The 21246-nt window shown below is 43.3% G+C and overlaps 1 protein-coding gene across 3 annotated transcripts in view; it reads right to left on the reverse strand.

Annotated features, from left to right (window-relative positions):
• Nucleotides 1-21246, reverse strand: part of LOC136844941 (repetitive organellar protein-like) — an 88838-nt gene that overhangs the window by 16730 nt on the left and 50862 nt on the right. For all 3 annotated transcript variants that reach the window (XM_067114343.1, XM_067114344.1, XM_067114342.1), the window contains one exon: nt 21104-21223. In XM_067114343.1, the coding sequence (XP_066970444.1) occupies nt 21104-21223 (120 nt within the window). The remainder of the gene's footprint in view (nt 1-21103; nt 21224-21246) is intronic.

Here is a 21246-nt window from a genome sequence, read left to right on the forward strand (position 1 = left end):
AAATTAGATCAATTTAAACTATCTACTATGAGAGAGAGAGAGAGAGAGAGAGAGTACAGGTAAGAGAGATTACAGAGAATGAATAAGTTGTAAAAAGTGAAAGCGCTAACTATGGAGAGAGACGAGAGAGAGAGAGAGAGAGAGAGAGAGAGAGAGAGAGAGAGAGAGAGAGAGAGAGAGAGAGAGAGAGAGAGTTATACTTACGTTAGATATCAAAAGATGGAAATTCCAGTATTAAACTATTAAATGAAATTAAAGTTACTGTATTTTCATTTATAAGTTAGCTTTAACCTTTAAACGCTACTGGACGTAGATCATAACGTCTGACTAAAATTATCTGTTGGTGCCAAGTGGACGTACGTCAGACGTCGACTACAAAAAAATTTCAACCTTCAGTCAACTTTTGACTCGGACCGAAATGGTAAAAATGCAATTATAAGCTAAAACTCTTACATTCTAGTAATATTCAATCATTGACCTTCATTTTGCAACAAATTGGAAGTCTCTAGCACAATATTTTTGATTTATGGTGAATTTTTGAAAAAAAGCTTTTTTATCTTACGCCCAGCCTCGTAACTCAGCTGAAAAATTTCAGAAATTCTTCGTCATTTTGTTGTAATGTTTGCACTGTTCTATATTAGCCGTTACATAAAGTTTTATATATGAAAATGTGCGCAATTTCATGTAACAATACAACAGAAAATAACTCATTGTTGTAGCTTTTATCAGTTTTAAAAATATTTTCCATATAAATCACGATAACTGCCAAAATTTCAACCTTCGGTCAACTTGACTCGACTGAAATGGTCAAAATAACACAATTGTAAGCTAAAACTCTTACATTCTAGTAATATTCAATCATTGACCTTCATTTTGCAACAAATTGGAAGTCTCTAGCACAATATTTCGATTTATGGTGAATTTTTAAAAAAACTTTTTTCCTTACGTTCCGCGCCAGAAATTTCTTTCGTCACGTTGTCGTAATGTTTGCACTGTTTTATATTAGTCGTTACATAAAAAGTTTTTTATATGAAATAGATGCAATTTTCATGTAGAATACAACAGAAAATAACTCATGGTTGTAGCTTTTATCAGTTTTGAAATATTTTCATATAAATCACGATAACTGCCAAAATTTCAACTCGGTCAACTTAACTTCGACCCTAAATGGTCAAAAACGCAAATTATAAGCTAAAACTCTTACATTCTAGTAATATTCAATCATGTACCTTCATTTTGCAACAAACTGGAAGTCTCTAGCACAATAATTTTCGATTTATGGTGAATTTTCTGAAAAAAAAAAAAAAAAAAAATTTTCCTTACATCTGGCGCGCCGGGTAACCTCATTTTCTAACATCTCAGAAATTCTTTAGGTCATGTTGTCGTAATGTTTGTCGTTTACATTAGTCGTTATAAACTTTATATATGAAAATGTAAAGCAATTTCATGTAGAATACAACAGAAGATAGCTCATGGTTGTAGCTTTTATCACTTTTGAAATATTTTCACATAAATCACGATAACTGCCAAAATTTCAACCTTCAAGTCAACTTTAACTCGACCGAAATGGTAAAACGCAATTGGGGCTAAAAACTCTTACATTCTAGTAATATTCAATCGTTTACCTTCATTTTGCAATAAATTAAGTCTCTAGCACAATATTTCGATTTATGGTGAATTTTTGAAAAAAACTTTTTCCTTACGCCCGCGCTGTAACTAGCCGAACATCTCAAATTCTTTTGTCTCATTGCGTAATATTTGCATCGTTTTATATTAGTCGTTATACAAAGTTTTATATATGAAAATGTGCGCAATTTCATGTAGCATACAATAGAAAATAACTCATGGTTGTAGCTTTTATCAGGTTTGAAATATTTTCATATAAATCACGATAAATAGAAAAAATTGACTTTCGGTCAACTTTAACTCGACCGAAATGGTCGAAAACTGCAATTAATAGCTAAAACACTTACAGTCTAGTAATATTCAATCAATTAGCTTCATTTTTCAAACGGGGAAGTCTCTAGCACAATATTTCGATTTATGGTGAATTTTTGAAAAAAAACATTTTTTACATCCGACGATTACATCAATTCATGCATCATTTTGTGATAATATTTTCTCTGTGTTGCTTTGATCGTTTTACAATTTATATACCAAAATCATTGCAGTTTATTGTACAATACAACTAAAAAAATTAATTCATTATTTTAACCATTTGTGCTTACAAGCGTGATTTGTATACAATTATATGAGTTTTTTTTAGCTGTCATATATTCAATATTTATATATGATAATGATATTTTTTTCATTTCTGATGTTGCATACTAAACTCAGGCAGTGACAAAAAAGGAGCCAAAAATGAACCTTAATCTTAAAAACTAAAAGCGTGCTGTGATTTTTGAAAAACTTTTTCCGCTTCGGGCGCTAACTCACCCCAACGCCCACGGCATAGGGACGTTTTGTGAATAGAGGCTTCGTTTAAAGGGTTAATACATTACCGTTAAAAAAATAAAAATGGATGAGACTCTCTCCCCCCATTCCACCGATCTATTTTTAGAAGTCTTCTCAACCTCGTTTTTAAAAACTTCTTTATTTTGTCACTTTCTCTTTGTTCTGAATTGTTCTATGTTCTAAAAATGCTCAATGTCTCGATGTTTTAGAACATAGCATTTACAGTTTTTTTCAGTAAATTAGTAAATTCAAAATTATCTACTGTACCAGTTAAAGACATACAGAGAAACAGTGCTGTGTGTCAGGTTGGCTAACTTCGAACGAGAGAGAGAGAGAGAGAGAGAGAGAGAGAGAGAGAGAGAGAGAGAGAGAGATAACAGTTGTCCTTACCTAAGAGTGAAATTTTTTATGAATTATGGAGAGAGAGAGAGAGAGAGAGAGAGAGAGAAAGAGAAATTTGACCACTGATTAGCAACACTCCCCTTCTTGTCATGTTAAATGACATGTCTGAAAGCTTTTGCCTTCACCTCCTTCTTACAAAAGACAGGGAAGAATTTGTTTGTTCAAAATTATACCAATTTTGTAATTACAGTTGTATTATTATTATTATTTAATTTTTTTAATCTTATTATTTGAAAATAGTACTTATTATATTAGGTAAAAAGTTTATTTATCATACAAATAAACATACCTGTATACATGTACCATGAAAATTCATCTCACTAAAAGAGAGAGAGAGAGAGAGAGAGAGAGAGAGAGAGAGAGAGAGAGAGAGAGAGAGAAAACATATAAATTACATAAAAAATTAAACAAACACGTTTGCTGGGTTTCTCAGTGTTCGCAAATGTTCGTGTGTCTGTGAAAAACTCGTGTATGACCATTAGTTAGGTTCAAATGAAGAATTCTTGTGTCTGTGGATTCATGCAACTCGAATCACACAAGTTCGAGGTATTACTGTACAAATGTTTTAAGTTAAATAATTCAATTTTGTGTATCAGCACCAATAATTCAGTCAGAAATGTTGAGTGTTCTTTTTCTTAAATTTTAAATCATCCTTGTTATATCACTCGATCGACGACAACCAGTAGCCATCAGCAGTTCTCTCACACGCACCCAGTTCCACTTTTCATCATTCACTTGCCGAATGAAATTCCATTTCTTTTCGGGCCCTAACATACACCTAACAAAATATCTTGATAATCTTGATAAGTTGAAAACCCTTTCCACCATATAACTTGTCATGGCAGGAGCTAGCTATTATATTACATAAATACCAAAGGTACATTTTAAAAAAAAAAAGTAACAGTGTAATTTTTCATAAAGTAATTTATCATAAGGAATTACAGTAAATTAAATCACACAACGAATATGTTCCATTACATGTATCCTCTCAGACAGAGAGAAAACTAATATTCTTCCATCATAACAAAGGGAATACTAAAATTCAATAAATGAGTATTGGAAAATAAACCCACTAATTCATAAAGCCAAGTACAATATTTTTTTCCTTTTCATTTTCACATCAAATTTTGATCTTTTAAGATCCCCATCAATTCTCCCTTTTACTCACTTGCACACAGTGCGCGAATTTACATAAGCGCCCGTATTCATTGAATTGTCTCCCATATCTATTTTCACATTAAGTTTGCTTCAGCTTGCGGAGTGAACTCTCGTGCGTTTCACAGAGCGTACATACTACCCTTTAATAACAGTTATCGACTGTCGTGCACAAGTGGGGGTCCATTATCCAAGACTTGCGTATACCGCAAGCACCAAATCACACATTGAGTGCAACCCCAACCTTCCTTTCCTCATGTCAGGGAGGCTTCCTTTCCTCATGTCAGGAAGCAGCCACTAGTTCTTAGAACTAGCCACCCACGAGTGCAAGCCCAAGGGTTTCCCTTTCCACTGTGCCATTAATCTGAGGCACTGCCAACGACTTAAGTTACTGCAGCGCTTACCTTTCCACTTTCCCTTTTACTCCTTACTTATATTCTGCCTCTGGCAGAGTGCCATTTCCTTCAGTGCAGTTTGGATGCACTGTCTTTTAGTGTTGTTCAACGGACACACCGGCACCCCAGTGCCACCAAGACATAGTACTAACATATAAGCCACTGCACCTGTACCTGATATACAGAGTATCAACAACAGTGTATCCGCCCATAATGACCTTAGCTTCTTCAAGATCACTTCCACTTTACAAGCGTATTTGCCCATACGAATCATTATTCCTTCAGGATCGCTCCATCAGTGTGACCTTCGCACGACACACACTACCACAGTGCCACCTTATTGAAAAGGTGCCACACCACTGAAGTGCCACCAAATTACGGGACACCTCCCTATTGTCACAGACCAATTCCCCTAGTCGTCCTCATAGACTATAACCATATCTTTAGAACAGGGCCACACCCTCGTGAACATGGGCAAAGACGCAGGTTACATGGGACGGGAACTCACCCAGTGGATGAAAAAACAGCTGGATGATACACTCCAGGTGGAACAAGAAGAAAGAGAAGATCAGAGGAAGTATGGAGAGGCTAAGACAGTAAAAGAATTAGTCCTCAAGGAAAGTGAGGAAGCTCTCAAGGCAAGCGAGCTGGCTCTTAAAGAAAAGGAGCTCGAGCTGGAGAAAGCCCTTCGTTGGCTGAGTCGGCTGAGCTTTAGACTGCCACTCGATGGGCCGGAGTTCAATTCCCCTGGCCGGCTGATGAAGAGTTAGAGGAATTTATTTCTGGTGATAGAAATTCATTTCTCGCTATAATGTGGTTCGGATTCCACAATAAGCTGTAGGTCCCGTTGCTAAGTAACCAACTGGTTCTTAACCATGTAAAATAAGTCTAATCCTTCGGGCCAGCCCTAGGAGAGCTGTTAATCAGCTCAGTGGTCTGGTAAAACTAAGGTATACTTTTTTTTTTTTGAGCTGGAGAAGGCAAGAAAGGAAAGTGCTGAAGCTATGGCTATCCAACAAGCCTCCAACCCCACACCTGCTGCACCAAATGCTCCGATCTCAAGCATTAATTTCCTAGTCCCCATGTGAACTGAAGAAGAGCCAGATGCATGGCTGGAGGAGATAGAGGCGCTCTTTGAAAATTACAACACCAGTGAGACAGAGAGGGCCTTAGTGCTTGCAAAGCACGTGGAAGGAAAAGCTAAGGCAGCCCTCCACTCACTGGAGAAGAGTTAAAGAGGCGACATGCTTGAAGTACGTAGGGTCATCACAAAAGCCTACGAAATAACCCCGGAGAAATGGAGACAACGGTTCTGAGGTCTTGCCAAAGAAGTCGGCTGGTCCTGGACAGAATGGGCCTGTCACAAGACCCAGTCTGGTACCGGCTGGTTCGACTCCCTGTTGTGCAATACCTTCGAAGACTTATTCAATCAGATCATGCTGAAGGATCTTTTCCAATGTGTGCCTGGGGCCATTGCTGTGTATCTTAGTGATAAGCAGCCCACCACACTTATGGAAGCCTGCCATATGGTGATTCATGGGGAACTTACAACCAGTCCCACAGCACGTCACCACTGCATAGTGCCACCACAACCTCTTGACTCGACTCGCAAAGAACAGACTGCCTAGCAGCCTACACAGTACCCACTAAAGAAGTTTTTGGCATACTGAATCCCTGATTGCTGCTACATTTGGGCAACAATAGGCAGCCTACTACCAACAACCAAAACTCCTCTCCTCTACTTCCCCAATCTTCTCCGTCGACGGTCATCTGGCTATGGTAGACACTGGCTCCAGATACTAGCCTGATTGACCGGGACCAAGTAAGCCAGTGCCACTGTTGATGAACAAGACCAGGTGGACGATGACTTGAATAGAGGCAAACCAAGACCATTCCCACAGTTGAACTCCAGGTAACCACCCATGGGAAACTACCAAACACACCGCCTTGACTAGGTGAATAAAATCAGGCACGGAGTGGAGTTCCTGTTGGGATGAGACCTCCTGTGGGGATGTCCTTCCCCAGTGCCACTCTGTTGCCTAGCTACCGCCACCAGGGAGGCCTCAACTCCAAAACCACCTGATCGGGACGCCACTGTGACAGGCATGCCACCGTCAGCCTTACCTTCCGCTCACCAAGGTCTTTGACGGAAGGGGCACACTCCATTTACCTCCAGGCCAAGTCATTGCTCCTCACAAAAGGACGGCCACCCAAAGTTTCCTCCCTCACCACGAAGGGGAATCGCCAGGTGCTGCTGCAAGACCTGTAATGTAACAGGGCACACACCAAATTGGGCAAAGTGCCCTAGCAAGCAAAATGCAGCGGACACCACACCCAGAACCATTTCAAGAGGGTCTGCCCTCCACTCAATACAGGAATCTCTGTCCCATTACCCTCAGGTACACTGGGGTTTTTGCACCCCCAGGTCCTCTTCAGCCATGTCCTCAACTCCAATTCTCTGCCAGTGCCACTTGAGAGCCCTGAGCAGTGCAAAGCTCCGCCTATCTCGGGCGCCAGCACCGCCACTACAAATCTCCGTGCCTGGCCCGAGTTAGTGCCAGTGCGGATTCAAATCATGTCATGGATCCTCTCTCACGAGATCCTCCAAAATCACCGGTGGTCATTACTTTGCGAGCCTCCAACCCTGGCGTTTCTTTTCTCAATCATCTTTCATCTGCCGAAGATGAACCTGGTAGACCTTAACGTTTCACCTTCCTGGTAACCAGGAAAGGTCCCGCCAGGACGACGCTATGGAGATACCCTTACAACGGTTCATGTCGCATAGTGAAGCCATCCGCCTGTCTGTCTACTGCAGCTGAACCTCTAATCCTGCTCCTGACAGCGGCGCCCTCATCACTTCCTAGGAATGGTGTAGCCAGACCTTGGAGGAACCAGAAGAAGAAGAAGGGGCGGAAGATCCAATTAACCAGTAAGAGCCACAAGCTCTCCTTGGCACTTGTGTCCCATTGGCACAGTGCCGTTTCCATCTCAGAGTGATCCTGGCACCTGCCCAGAGGAGGTAGCCTGCATAATCTCTGCCCAAGTAGATTAACATCTAACACCCTAGGCATCTTGTAGTACTAACCCTGATAATAACCTTATGATAAAACTATCCAATACTCAAGCTGGTACACCCCTGACCACTTACCATAATTAACCTTTCAGGTTGCTCTTGTCCAAAAATTGTTGCGTGTGTTATTCTGTAAAGCATTGAGTAACCCATAATTAACTGCATTTAGTTAGGTCAGTGTCATTTAATTTAGTGCCAGGGCCATAGGATAGTAGACCATGTCAACAAGACACATTTACCATGTACCCATTGCCTAGGAGTAGAGTTCCCCTGTCGTCAGAGACAGCCAGTAGACATCTGTAGATACCTTTGCATAGGCGTTAGGCTCTGCTGTAGTAAGTTACCAAACTAGTATCCCCTCCTAGCGGTTACGTAGGTCCTTTTAGCCAGTTGCTGTGCAGAAGCACAACTCATTTAGGGATGCCAACTGACTAGTCGAGATGAATAACTTACTTAGCCAAGGCCTTCACACCCAAAAGGGAGTGAATGCCTTTTCAAAGGGGGGAGCTCTTCTGTATTTATAAAAATTCGTCTCTCTGTCCGTCAGCTCTGAAGTAGAATTTAATGGTGTGGCTGGAGGAAACTCCACTAGGGGGGGTGAACTTATGTAGGAAACCCCCAATATCACCTGACTTGGGGGGGAAAACAATACCGACCTCTTAGCCCCAGCATCGGATGTTTTGGGGGTTAAATAGCCATTACAGACACAAGAGCGAATCCGGGCTATAAGTGGGATATTATCCTAACCCTTAAAGACTTAACTATAAGACCTATTTTTCCTGCGACCTTTCGCTGGCTGTGTGACTGCTTTCAGATCACCTATGTCCTGTGCTCCAAACCAAACAACAAACAGACGCAACGCCCTGTGACCTGGGCGACAAACACTCCCTACCCAACCGCCACAGCATCAAGTGGTGCTTCTTCGTCTCCCTGAGTTGACACGGATCGCAAGACTACTGCGGCCGAAATTCATCTTTTGCAACGAGCTCACTGCACAAAAGGAATATGGTACGTCTGGAAGCCTTCAGTCTCTGGCCAGCAACTGTTTCTTCTCATGAATTTCTCTCCATTTTCAATATTTCCAACTTTTCATTCTCCTAAACAAAGCCTCCTTTGCTCAATCAACCCTAGCAGCCAATCTGCCCCCTTATGACTTGTCCCAAGCTCAAATTAAATTAGTTCAGTGATGATAATTAGATCATTCCCTCCATAGTGTTACCTGTGCTAATTAAATCTAATTGATCAATTCCTCCATCATGCCTATGTAATTTCATGCAAGAGAAAATCATTGGTTTTGAATGCTAACCTGGAATTCTCTTCCAGAACCATGTTATCTGGACCTTCAAGCAGTCTGCCCCCTACCTTGTGAACCAAAAATAAAGTCGACGTTTAACTGCCACCCTGCCACTTCAAGAGTCTTCTGATCACGCAGTCCCGGGGCACTAGACACTTCCCCCCTTAATGAACCAAGTTGCGTTAACAACCAAAAATCATTTAACCAGTAGCAGCCTGCACATTTATTTCCATGCTAAACTATTTCATGGCCGTAGTCTTTTCAGATTCAGCAATTTGCTACGCATTGTCTAATTTTATTGCACATTGTATGTGCTTGCTTGCTGCTCAGTCAGCACCTTCATATTAATTTCCTGTTGCTTCATTTGTAAATAAATTCAGTTTCAATTAAATAACTGGTTACTTTTTCCCCATGGCAACCTCCAATTCTCTGTTTACTTAGATGTGAAATCAAGGTATGTCAGTTTATTCATTCCTTTGTTGCTTACATTCTGAGCGCTTTGTGTTGGCCTTCAAGGCAATTAAAAAAAAAAAAAACCATTTCCATTCTTCCGACCGGCCTCAGAATGTAACTGTATGTATATATATACAGTAAAATTTGTAATCGTGTTCTCATGGTTGGTGGACTCACGCATTCGGGTTTCTCTATGGAACATATCTAGCCATCATTATGTGGAAAAATTAGCCCATTCAGCGTTATTTTTCACTGAGAAATATTCACTAATTACTGTATTTTCATATATTTTCATGAATAAATGCACTTTTTGTGGAAAAACTATTAAAACACTCAGGTATAAGCATTTTTACAAGGTTTTTCTTGGTTTAAGCTATCAAAATGGGCAGTTCTAAGTGTTTTTAGATGGGTTTTAACCATTCGCGGATTTGACCTATTCGCGGGGGGCTGTGGGACGCATCCCCAGTGAATATGGGGGGTTCACTGTAATATATATATGTGTGTGTGTGTGTATACTCTGTATACATGTACGTGATAATATGCAGTCTGTGTGTAAAAACACACACACACATATACCGGGTGTTTCAAAATTAGAGGCTCCCCCCCTGCCCTCCACAAAACAAATGGAAAGTTATGAACTTTTCTGCTATAGCCTATCTCCAAGTGCATTATTTTAAGTTTCTATTACGCTATTTTTCATTTCACATTTCTTGTATTTTCAGACTGAGTGACGGAGTTAGATACAGCCATGGCTAACGACTCGGAGGAAATCAGATGGATTGACCGAATCCAGGCTATAACGTTCAGAGGCCAGGGATGCTGGCGCATCCTTCATTTCACATTCCTGGATAGCTAAATGCATTAAAAGAGATGAATCCTTTGTTAAAAGAAACTGGAACAAAAATCCATACGACTGTCATCACAAAAAGAGTGAGAATCTTAGAAGGCCTGAAGTCCTTTCTCAGGAGTCAAAAGACATCATAGCTGAGGCAGTGGGTAGACCAAGAAAGTCTTTACATAAATTGGTGCTTGAACTAGAAACAAAAGGAGAAAGAAGAGAAGTTATAGTGCTGTATAACGTGAGTTGAAAAAAAATCTGTCTGTATCAAGCCATTTCATGTTATCAGCAAGCCCAACATCATTCAGCAACAGAGAAGACCTGTACATGATTTTGTGGTTCATTTCTTAAAGACTAAGGATGAAGCTGACTTTCTCCATGTTGCCACATCGGAGAATTCTTCATTACACAGTCAGTAATTTTCAAATCATAAAAATGACATCATTTGGGCTGTAAAGTTGGATGATATCAGCAATGACGTGTGCTATCTCCAAGTTGTGAAATTTCCTGAATGTTTGGGATTTTTCTCTGTTTCACAGCCAAGCGGTTAATGTGGATCATCAAAGTTTGGGACAGTCATGGAATGGCAGAATACTTCAGAGAAACTGTCCTTACTGGTGGGTATTTTTTCCTCAAAGATCCTGAAAATGTGTTATCTGTTGAAGAAGTCACATTTTGCATGATAAGGTACCATGTTTCAAGGCTCTTCAGACACAGGAGCTGCTTTTGAAACAGTGGTATCAATTTCTTTCGTCAAGTGAATTTCAGGTAGCTCCCTGACCTTAATGTTTGTGAAAACATTGGTAGTATCTTGAAGGATCGTGTTGAAGCGCACACAGTGAACTATGATGGTATACCAAGCCTCAACGACCTGCGAAGAGAGGTGACCGAAGTGCTCAGGGAAATGGAGTTAGAGCCCCAGCTTTTTTGCGATTTGCTGAAAGCATACCCCTCAAGAGTGCAGGCTGTGGTACATGCAGATGGAGGCCACACAAACTATTAAATACTCAGAGAGAAACTTAAATAAATACCTGTTCTGAATTACTTTTGTTTTTGTCCATTTCAATTTTAGTTTATGCTGTAGAGGGGGGGGGGGGGCGCTTTAATTTCGAAACACCCTGTATATACATATGCAAATTTATTTATGCTTTTTACGTACATCACCAAGGGGCTGGTGTGTATTTTATAGAAAAGGGGGAGAGAGTGATGGAAACAACCACAGATTTATCAACCAACATGAGTCAACAAGGAAGCAGAGAGAGAGAGAGAGAGAGACAGAGAGAAATTTACCCAATTGTATCCAGGGCCTACTAGATACTTCATCTATACTGCCCAGAAGTGCAAAGCGAAATGAAGCTCCCTTCCACTCGTTACGCATGAATACAGTGAGTGTTGCCATGTAATAATTTTTCATCTATTTCAGAGAGAAATTACACTTGTTTCCAAATACTATACTAAATTAGTGTGTGTGTGTGTATGTATGTATACACAGTATATGTAGTGGAGAAGGTATTCACTTCTTACAAGCTCTGTTGTACTGCGAGCTTTCACTTCCGTAGGAACAAGTTGCTCGATAATTAACTACGCTGAAGCTTCACTGAATACCCTTGTGTAGGCTAGGCTATATTCCTGATGTGTTTTTTTCCAACCAACAAACGATGGGTTATTTGGAACCTAACCCCATCGTACGTAGGATAATACCTGTATAAGCATTTATATTATTTTTTCTTTTTTGTTTGAACTATCAAAATAGGCAGTTCTAAATGTTTTTAGAAAGGTTTTAAGTATTCGCGGACTTTAGCTATTCGGGGGTGTGGTACGCATCCCCCGTTTGAGTACCATACCTTCCGACATACGTTACAATTGGCAATTTACAGTGTTATAAATTCCACGCATCACATTGCTATGATTTTCTTTTTTTAATAAAAAAAGGGATTTTTGACAAAGGAAAAATCTATTTCTGAGGAAGGTCCGTGTCACCCGTGAAATTCCATTACAGCACAATTTCTAGGTATAACCTTGCTAGATATAACAGAGAAAAAGAGCTTTCAGGAAAGCTGGGGTTACTACCCCCAGTGAACTGCGTCTTCTAGGAAGACGCCGGTATAAGGGAGGGTGAGTGAAATACCACTACCACGGAAACCTACTCGAAAGATCTCCCTATCAAAATCCCCGAACAGAGCGGTGAGCGTTACAGCCCCACACCAAACACCCGGCCAGGACAGCACACCAGCGCCACCTACCTCATTCCATGTTAGCACTAACCCCAGACTTGGCATGTGTAAGAGGGGGAGAGTACTAGGTGATTCAGGAGGGTCACGGGTGACATGGACCTTCCTCAGAAATAGATTTTTCCTTTGTCAAAATCCCTTTTCTGAGTCCAGTCCCGTGTCAGCCGGTGAAATCGTGATAGAGAATCATGCAAGGCTGCAACTACCAGGAAAAAGAAATGGGGGTAATCTGAAGAAAAGGCTGGAAGTTTTACCAAAATAATTTTAATTAACTGCAATCTCTTCCGTGTAGCAAGAATATTAAGACTAAGGCATACCAATCTAAGGCACATCAAAAACTTAATACTATGAACGGGGAGGTCCCTGACTGGCAACGTGCTGGGAAAAAGCCCCAAAAACCTTAAAATTTTAAAGCAGGTGGAAACATGAAACTTCACAAAATAACTGCAAATATAACCTTAATACTATACACTTAAACTTAGGCTAAACACGTAAGAGACAAAATCAATGAGCATTAACATATACATATATCTCAGAAATGGAGCCAAATAAAAACTGTCCAGTACCCCACAAGAAAAAACAATCATAACATGTCAGATTACACTTTTTCCATCAACAGATACAAGAAACATCAATATGAGAGCCAGGCAGTGAGGTATAATCAACCAGGAGAATAAGCAGAGAAGTAAATGAGGCAGGCGGGCGGGGGGAAAGGAAAGGATAGGAGATATGATTAATTAAGGTGGGGAGATGACACTTCCCACAGCTATGGTAGAAAATTTCAGGGCTTCGGCGATTTTTTAAATAGTGGCGTTTAAACACTAGAGGTGATTTCCAACCCGTAAATTTAGATAACTCCGAAAAGTCCATATTATGAAAGTAATTAATGGAAGTAGCAACTGCTCGAATATCATGAACCTTGGGAACTGAATCTGGGTTGGCCTGTTTAATGAAATATAGAATTTGTTGTCTTATAGCATTTAGTGAAAGAGTACCACCTTTCTCCCTGATAAAAGAGGACCCGACTTACTCTGTGGAGTTCTTAAAAGGTAAGATTTAAGTGTATAAACTGGACATAAAGACTGGTCTTGAGGAAGGGGCACCACCTTCCAAGGAGACCACCTGTCCTGTGGGTCTTCGTTCTTGGCTAAAAATCTAGGGGTCAGGGAAAGGAGGACCTCTCCAGACGGGAGGAAGTTCACATAATTATCACCTCTAGTGAGAGCCGACAGCTCTGAGATTCTAGCACCTGAAGCCAAGCTAATCAAAAATAAAGTCTTCCTTAACAGATCCTGATAAGAGCAATGAAAGTTATCCATCTCTGATGCTAACTTCTGCAGGACGTCATTGAGAAACCACGTAACAGACTGTGGGCGTGATACTGGTCTCAGGCGAGCGCATGCTCTGGGATAGATGAAAAGTAGAATCTGTATAGGTCGATTTTAAAGCCGTAAGAAATACTTTCTTTAATGTTGACTTGACTGTGGTAATAGTGGCCGGAGCAAGGCCTTTCTCAAACAATGATCTAAAGAAGAAACTCCTAAATTAGCTGTCATGATTTTTGGCTTCAGATGCTTTTAGGAAGAAGGCTAATTTTTGACTGCTGAGTCATACTGTCTAAAGTAGAATCTCTTTTATCTGATTCTAAAAACAGAGTGTTGACAGGGTCAATGTTTGCTCCTTTTTGGGCTGAATTTTATAAAGTCCATAAAACTAGGGCATTCTGAATTCTTGAGGAAGCTGACACAGTCTTGGTTTGTACTGTCTGAGTCAGAATGGGCTTGGGAATCCGAAGACTCCGTAATCCCAGTTCCTGAAGAAGAGGAACAATTTGCTCTTCGACCAATAGGGGCTACTAGGGCTAATTGACCTTTGAATGTCCTGAGTTTGTGTAAAACTTTCAGCAGTAAATTTATTGGGGGAAAAGATAAATCTTCTCCCAATTGTTCCAATCTACTGTCATTGCGTCTCTCATAAATGCGCCTGAGGGTCAGCCAGGTTGGGGCCACATAACAGGAGCTTGAAGTTGCTCTCCGTTGCGAACAGATCCACTTGGAGGCCCGGAACCCGGCGGCAAATCCATTTGAAAGATTCCACGCCCAGGGGACCACTCCGTCTCAACGGATGGTCCTGAACAGGGAATCCGCCACCACGTTCGTACCCCGCTAGGTGGTGGCTGACAGGTGCCAGCCGTGTTTGTTCGCCAGGAAGATAGCAACCATTACTTGGTTTACTCGGCCTGATTTGGAGCCGCCCCTGTTGATGCAATGAACTACCACTGCTGTCCAATACCAACCTGATATGAATCGGTTGGGGGCGGATTTTCTTCAGAGTTGAAAAGACGCCATAGCTTCCAGGTATTTATATGGAAACTGCTGAAACATTGTGGACCACGTTCCTTGTACTTTTTGTTTGGTGAATATCCCCAGCCGCTTAGGGGCGTCTGTGTGAACAATCTGTGCCGGAGGGGGAAATTGAAGCAGAACTGTATTGACAGAGCCTCTGACCGAGGTCAAGGTCGCAAATCTTGTCTTTAAGATTTGAGGAATAGAGGAGACCTTTGTCCTCTGAGCTTGACATTGGCTTCGACTCCGCCACACTCTGTTTATGTCTTTTAATTTCGCTTTTAATAGCAGGTCTGTCACTGAGGCAACCAGACCAAGGACCCTTTCTTGGGACCGGCGGATGCTGATGGATTTTTGAGGAATCTCCTGGTGAGAGATGCTATCTCTTTCCTCTGGGGGCGGAAGGGACAGCGTGTGAGATGACAGATCCACTGGAGACCCAACCACTGAGCAGGACTCCCGGAGTCAGGCGGGACTTCTCTGTTCAGTTGAAAACCTAGCGACTCCAGGAAATTGATGACTATGACGTAGCTTTCTGACACTCGGAACTGTTGGTGCCCAAATTATCAATCGTCCAAATATGCTGCTAGGGATATCCTCGAGACCGGAGTTGTTGTACTACCCGTGTCCGCCAGCTTTGTGAATATCCTGAAGCAATGTTCAGACCGAAGGGCATGACCCTGAGGTAGGCTTGATTCCCGAGTCTGAAACCGAGGAACTGAGAGAAGTTCGCAACCGGGACGTGATAATAAGCGTCTGAAAGATCGATAGAGGTGGTGACGGCTCCCGCCGAAGTAGAGTCCCATTTCTGAGCTACCGTAAGCATCACGAAATTTCCATCGCACATTTTATGTAGAGATTTTAGACGCCGACAGATCCAGGATCACTCTTTGCTGATCGGAGTCTTTTGGGAACAGTGAATAACCTGCCTTGAAACTTTAGGTGCCTTACTTTTTCTTTATTGCTCGTTTGTTGAGCAATTCTGTCCACGCAATCCTTTAAGTTGATGTGGTGGCTGGTAAAACCTGGTTAGAGGAGGAGGGTTTTTGATCCAGCTCCATCTAGTCCTTTGGACACAATGCTGTGTGCCCCAAGGGCTGAAGGTCCATGGTCCCTGAACTAAAAACAGGCGACCGCCTACCTGTGTTCTCTCAGTGGGGAGGGGTGGGTTTATTCCCCTACCACGTCCAGGTCTTCCCCTTGGGGTGGTGTTGGGCTTCCTCTATGAGGGCTTTGCCTCTTCTCCCCTTGCAACCCTATTAAGGCCGTGAAAAGTAACCACGGCCCCCCTCATATGTGGGTTACGCCCGGTGAGCCACATAGGAGGGTGCAGCTGGTTGGACCAGCACATACTGTTGGGGGTGAGCCTTGGAAGTAGAAGGCTGTGCTACTGCCGAGACCGGGGCCAGCTTGGACTACCGCCTGATGGTGGGGCCTCTTATGCCTCCTGAAGCGTTTACCTCACCTCTCGATTGGGGCCGGCCGATTCTGGTCTTACGCTTATAGGCAGAAATGCCCCAGCGAGAACGAAGACTCTGGTTGGCCGTGCAGCCTCGGCCATAACATTCCGTGACTCCTCTTCAGGGAAGAGGTTAGGTCCCCAGATCGAGCTTTTCACGAGCTTGTTAGGCTGTAGCGGATAGTCGCATCGGCAAAGATGAACTTCCTACATTCCAGTCTGGCCATGATAAATTCAAACAAGTCAGACTGGAAGCCAGCCAACAGGATTTAGCCAAAACTTGGAAGAAAGGCTCGTCCGAGCAGGAGGGCAGCAGTAGCTTGGGCATACGGAGTTCAGGACCGGGCTAACTTTAGCCCGAGCATCAAACTCGCTTTCAATAAAGCTTCCGGCAGCTTGGGAGCTGCTCACTGAATTGCGTGGAAGCGCAGAAGGGGTCCAGCTTCCCGAGCCGTGAGTGGATGCGTCTAACCAGAACTCATTACTTCCTGGGAATACCAGGGAAGTAGGGTCTATCTCCTTAGCTGTGGTAACGGATTACCCATCGAAACACGCTCGGGCCGTGAGCCAGAGCGACTTTGTCCAAGCAAGGGTGGGTGGTGGTTGTCTCCCAGGGCCGAACATAGTAAGTTGCTGTCTTGAAAGGAGTCAACCGTATTGTCTGCCTGCCACTCCGTCAGAGTGCGCTGAAGAGCCCGACTGAGCTTGGTCCCTAGGGACGATGACAGTCTCCCTAGAACCTTGTCTGGCCGAATCAAGCTTCCTCCGTAAGCCTCACTCTAAGCCTGGTGGGGGCAGGGAGATCGGGGGAAGAACTCCAATTCCTCCAACCGTCTCGTGCCAAGACCATCAAGTGTCAGCTTGCCATCATGTTGGATGGCCCGGAGTGCGAACCGGCCAGGGTTACCGACATCGAACGGCGGGAGGTCCGCGGTGTGGGGATAACATACTGTGGTTCGGCTAGGGGTGAGACCATTCCCGCCAGTATGTTATCATGACTGGCCAACTTCTCGGAGATTTTGTTAATCTCGAATCTAGGTCCTCTGTGAGCAGCTTATAGAGTTGATTGGCAAAGGCCTCTGCGTCGAAAACAGGTTGGCGAGGGAGGGCTTGGTTTGCAGCCCTCTCGCGCCTTTGCTGGAGAACCAGACTTGCTCGGAGGCTACAGGTCCTGAAACCTTAGCCTTCGACGGGGGAAGGGCGTGCCTTCTTGGAAGTCGAGGACTTGTAGCCCTTTCCTTCCATGAAGTCTTCAACTTCAACTTGGGATAGCAGACGGAGCTCTATCACCCAGGAGGAAGACTTCACAAAACCTGCGATAATGAAGAGAGATGGATGAAGCAGGAGTCAAAAATAGGGGGGGCCCGCCCCAACAACCTCCTTTACCTCACCACTTACCACCTGGTCCTGCCTCTATGTTCATCGGTTCCAGGTTAAGATCCATGGCGGCTACATCCTCCGAGACCTCAGCGTAGAGGATATCCGCTTGGGGTGGCTGGGTCTCATCCCGGATTTGCTGGATGATAGGGGTGGCAAGGTCTTCAGGCACTGCGACCACACCGTCGCGCGGGGTAGAGCAAGTCCCTCAACCTGGCGTCGAGGGCGTGGGCTTCCCGACGAACGTTCCTGCCAAACCCAGCCACCCAGGCGGAGGGATTCCAAGGCGAACTTCTTGGAAGCTTCGTCCGCTCATAAGAAAACCAACAATTAGCTAAGAACGAAAACCATTCGGGAACCTCATAAACAATATACAATATGAGGAGCATAAAGCAGGAGTAATGTAAAGACTGTCACTTACCGATTCATCCTGGACAGTCGTGCAGAGAGCGACAAACCTCACAACCATCAGGGTGCCAGACAACCAGGTCATCCAGTCGGACCGCACAACCAGCGTGGGTCCGCAAACTCACGTGACCGTAAAGGTTGTTGGAGGAGGGAGTGCACCCGGCTCCTCACAGCGAACAGTCTGTAAGTAGAAAGTACATGAACCTCCCACCTAAGCAAACTAAAGCTGGCAAGGCCGGAAACTCAACTACAACCGGAATACTCGGCGGAGAAGAACTCCTTATCATAGACTGGGCCAATAAGCTCTAAGTGCATAGAGTGGAAGGTAAAGTTTTCAGACCCGGAGTACTCCTGGGAATGAAGGAAAGAGAGACCAGGAACTAACCATAAGGGCTGCCAGTAAAATAACGCGGAGCCCCGGGTATAGGACCGGACTCCACGTATATAATATATAATGAATTAAGGAGAGTACTCCTGTAGCTAAACAGACTTATCTAAAAACAATAACAAAAATAATAACAGTAACAAGTGATGGTAAAAAACTCAAGAGGACGGAAGGATCGCTCCTCTATAAAATGAAAAACCTTCCGCCCTTACTCTTCACTGGAGAACAAGACGGTAAAATGCTCAATATGTTCATAACATAGGCTGAAGCAATATATATTACCGTATCAACGTAACCCGACGGGAGGCGAGAGGAATGGATAGTGACTCAACACGTTGAGTAAAACAAACCACCAACCCATTACAGCGATGCTAGGAACGATATGGGAGGGCGGAATCCCCTCAACCAACAGGAGAAGTCCCTGAACTCGGAGAAAACGCCATCTGGCGTCACCCGCACGAGTAGAGCAAGGCTGGAGAGGAGGAGGGAAGGAGGAGTAGGCTGCCAGGAAGGAACAGGGAGGGGAGGGCTCACCCGCTCAACTGCACCATACCTCCCAGACAATGAATCTTGAAGGGTACGACTGGAAGCAAGCATGGCTTGGCCCGACTCCTACCTGGGCGAGAAGCCTAATATGGACCTAACCTAATAGAGGTTAGGAAAAGGGGGCAGAAGGGAGGAGGAGCAACAGGAGAGAAATTTTGTGCCGAACCAACCGGGATCGAGAATGGCGAGCAGGGGCGGCTAGCCCAGAGGAAACACATCCAAAGAACTCGATTCCCCCAAATGGAGGAAGAGAACTGAGGGGGCTCACTCTGCCCACAAAACGATCCCGGAGGAAACAGCAACAAAACCCTCAACCTGAACTCCCACCCAGGGCAAAGGATGAAGCAAACAAGCCTACTCCACAAAATAACCATCACTCATAAAAACTAAAATGTGCTCAAGAGCGTAGCCTACCAGGACGGTTAGATCTGAGGCTGCCGCCAGCACAATTTCCAGGTAAACCACCCAATAAAATAATAATAAAATAAAACTAAAAGAGAGCACCATCTTCAAGCAAATTAATTAGCCTAGTAAGACCGGTAAAATAAACAGGAACCCAACCTGGAGGGGGTACCTAGACAGGGCATCACTCCACAAAGGCCGGTAGGCCAATTGCGTAATTCATAAGGGGGAGCCACCGAGGAACCACCAGGAAGGGAAACAAAGGGCAAAATCTATCTATACTTCCAGGAGAGACAACTCCAACTGAAAAGAACAGAAGGAGTCGCTACCATTGGTCGACATGGCTGGCGGGGGACGCGTGGCGACATAATAAGATCTCAATATTTATGAAAATAAGATCGTAACAGCCAAAAAATAGAACAAACCCCACAAGAAGATGGTACGCTAACTTGGAAATGGTAAAGCTGCTCGACGCCATCGCAGAAAGCAGAAAATTCAAAATAATGAGACGAGCACACAAAAAGAAACAGCGATTTCACGTGCTAGAAAATGGAATGAGGTAGGTGCGCTGGTGTCGCCGTCCTGGCGGGTGTTTGGTGTGGGGGCTGTAACGCTCACCGCTCTGTTCCGGGATTTTGATAGGGAGAGATCTTTCGAGTAGGTTTCCGTGGTAGTGGTATTTCACTCACCCCTCCTTACCCCGACGATGTTCCCAGAAGACGCCGGCTGAGTAGTAACCCCAGCCTTTTTCCCTGAAAGCTCTTTTTCTCTGGGTATATCTAGCAAGGTTATACCTAGAAATTCGTGCTGTAATGGAATTTCACCGGCTGACACGGGACTGGACTCAGAAAAGAGAATTATATAGGATCAATGGAATAATAATTTTAACTCCACACATTAACACACAATTTTCTTAGAACTGGATTGTAATAACCTGCAGTTCAAATAATCAAAACAAGGGAAAAACCAGAACTTGTAAAAATTACAGAAATTGAATAAAAAGAACAAATGACATCAAATAGACATGAATAAAATCAACCACAAAAAATTAAATAAAAGATCATGGAATGCAAGTACACAGATATGTTTATGATGTTTTCTTTTTCATGCGGATGGCTCCTCAACCAAAGAGGGAGGAAGGACAATGTGAGATCGCGTATCGTCCAGTCTCTTCTCATATTTACAAAATAAGGTATCTCCTTCAAGGAAGAACATATCTTTGGGCACTGTTAAGAAATCGGAAATTTGTTACCCGCACCCCTTACATAAGCCTTAACCTGTTCAATCCAAGGTTCGGACTTCTGACCCCTCATCACCTCTTCCACATTCCAACCACAGAAATCAATCACACACTCTCTCTCACTCCCAGGGCATCTGCTCTCTGACCCCCCCTGGAGGATCAGCTCTCTCGTCTTCACAGCTGTTTTGACTCGCACGCCTTTTCCCTCTCCCTAACTCTTGAGTTACCAAGTTATTCCTGCTTTCTACATCGGGTGCCTCTGAGGCATGCAACTGTTTCTTTCATCGTTGTTCCTCCTTCTTTGCTACTCAGGTTGTAATTCCCATTATGGCACTCCTGGAGAGAGAATCAGTTACTTTATTTGTTTTCCCTGCTATATGTTCAATTTCCCACTATCAAACTCTAACAGCTGCTCGACCCAACGAGCCTGGAGAGTGGTTAAATACCCTTTCTTGTATAAATCTCTCAATGGACGATGATCTGTGTTTATTTTGACTTATGTCCCAGCAAAAAGTAACGATGTCTCTCCAGCCTCCACAGAATCGCCAATGCATCTCTATCGAAGGTACTGTAATTCTTCTCTGTCCCTTATAAAGAACATAATAAAATCAGAAAAGAAATAAAAATGAAATTAACATGACTACCATACCTTTTTTATCTCCGCCAATCAGTCTCACTTGGGAATTGTCGCCAAAAACTTTGAGATAATTGAGAATGCGTTCAGCTCTCTCAGCATGTTTTCGTTGCTTGTAAGTGATCATGAGAAATCCTAAAAATGAACAGTTTTTATTT

The sequence above is a fragment of the Macrobrachium rosenbergii genome, chromosome 13, assembly GCF_040412425.1.
Source record: "Macrobrachium rosenbergii isolate ZJJX-2024 chromosome 13, ASM4041242v1, whole genome shotgun sequence".
Taxonomy (NCBI): Eukaryota; Metazoa; Arthropoda; class Malacostraca; order Decapoda; family Palaemonidae; genus Macrobrachium; species Macrobrachium rosenbergii.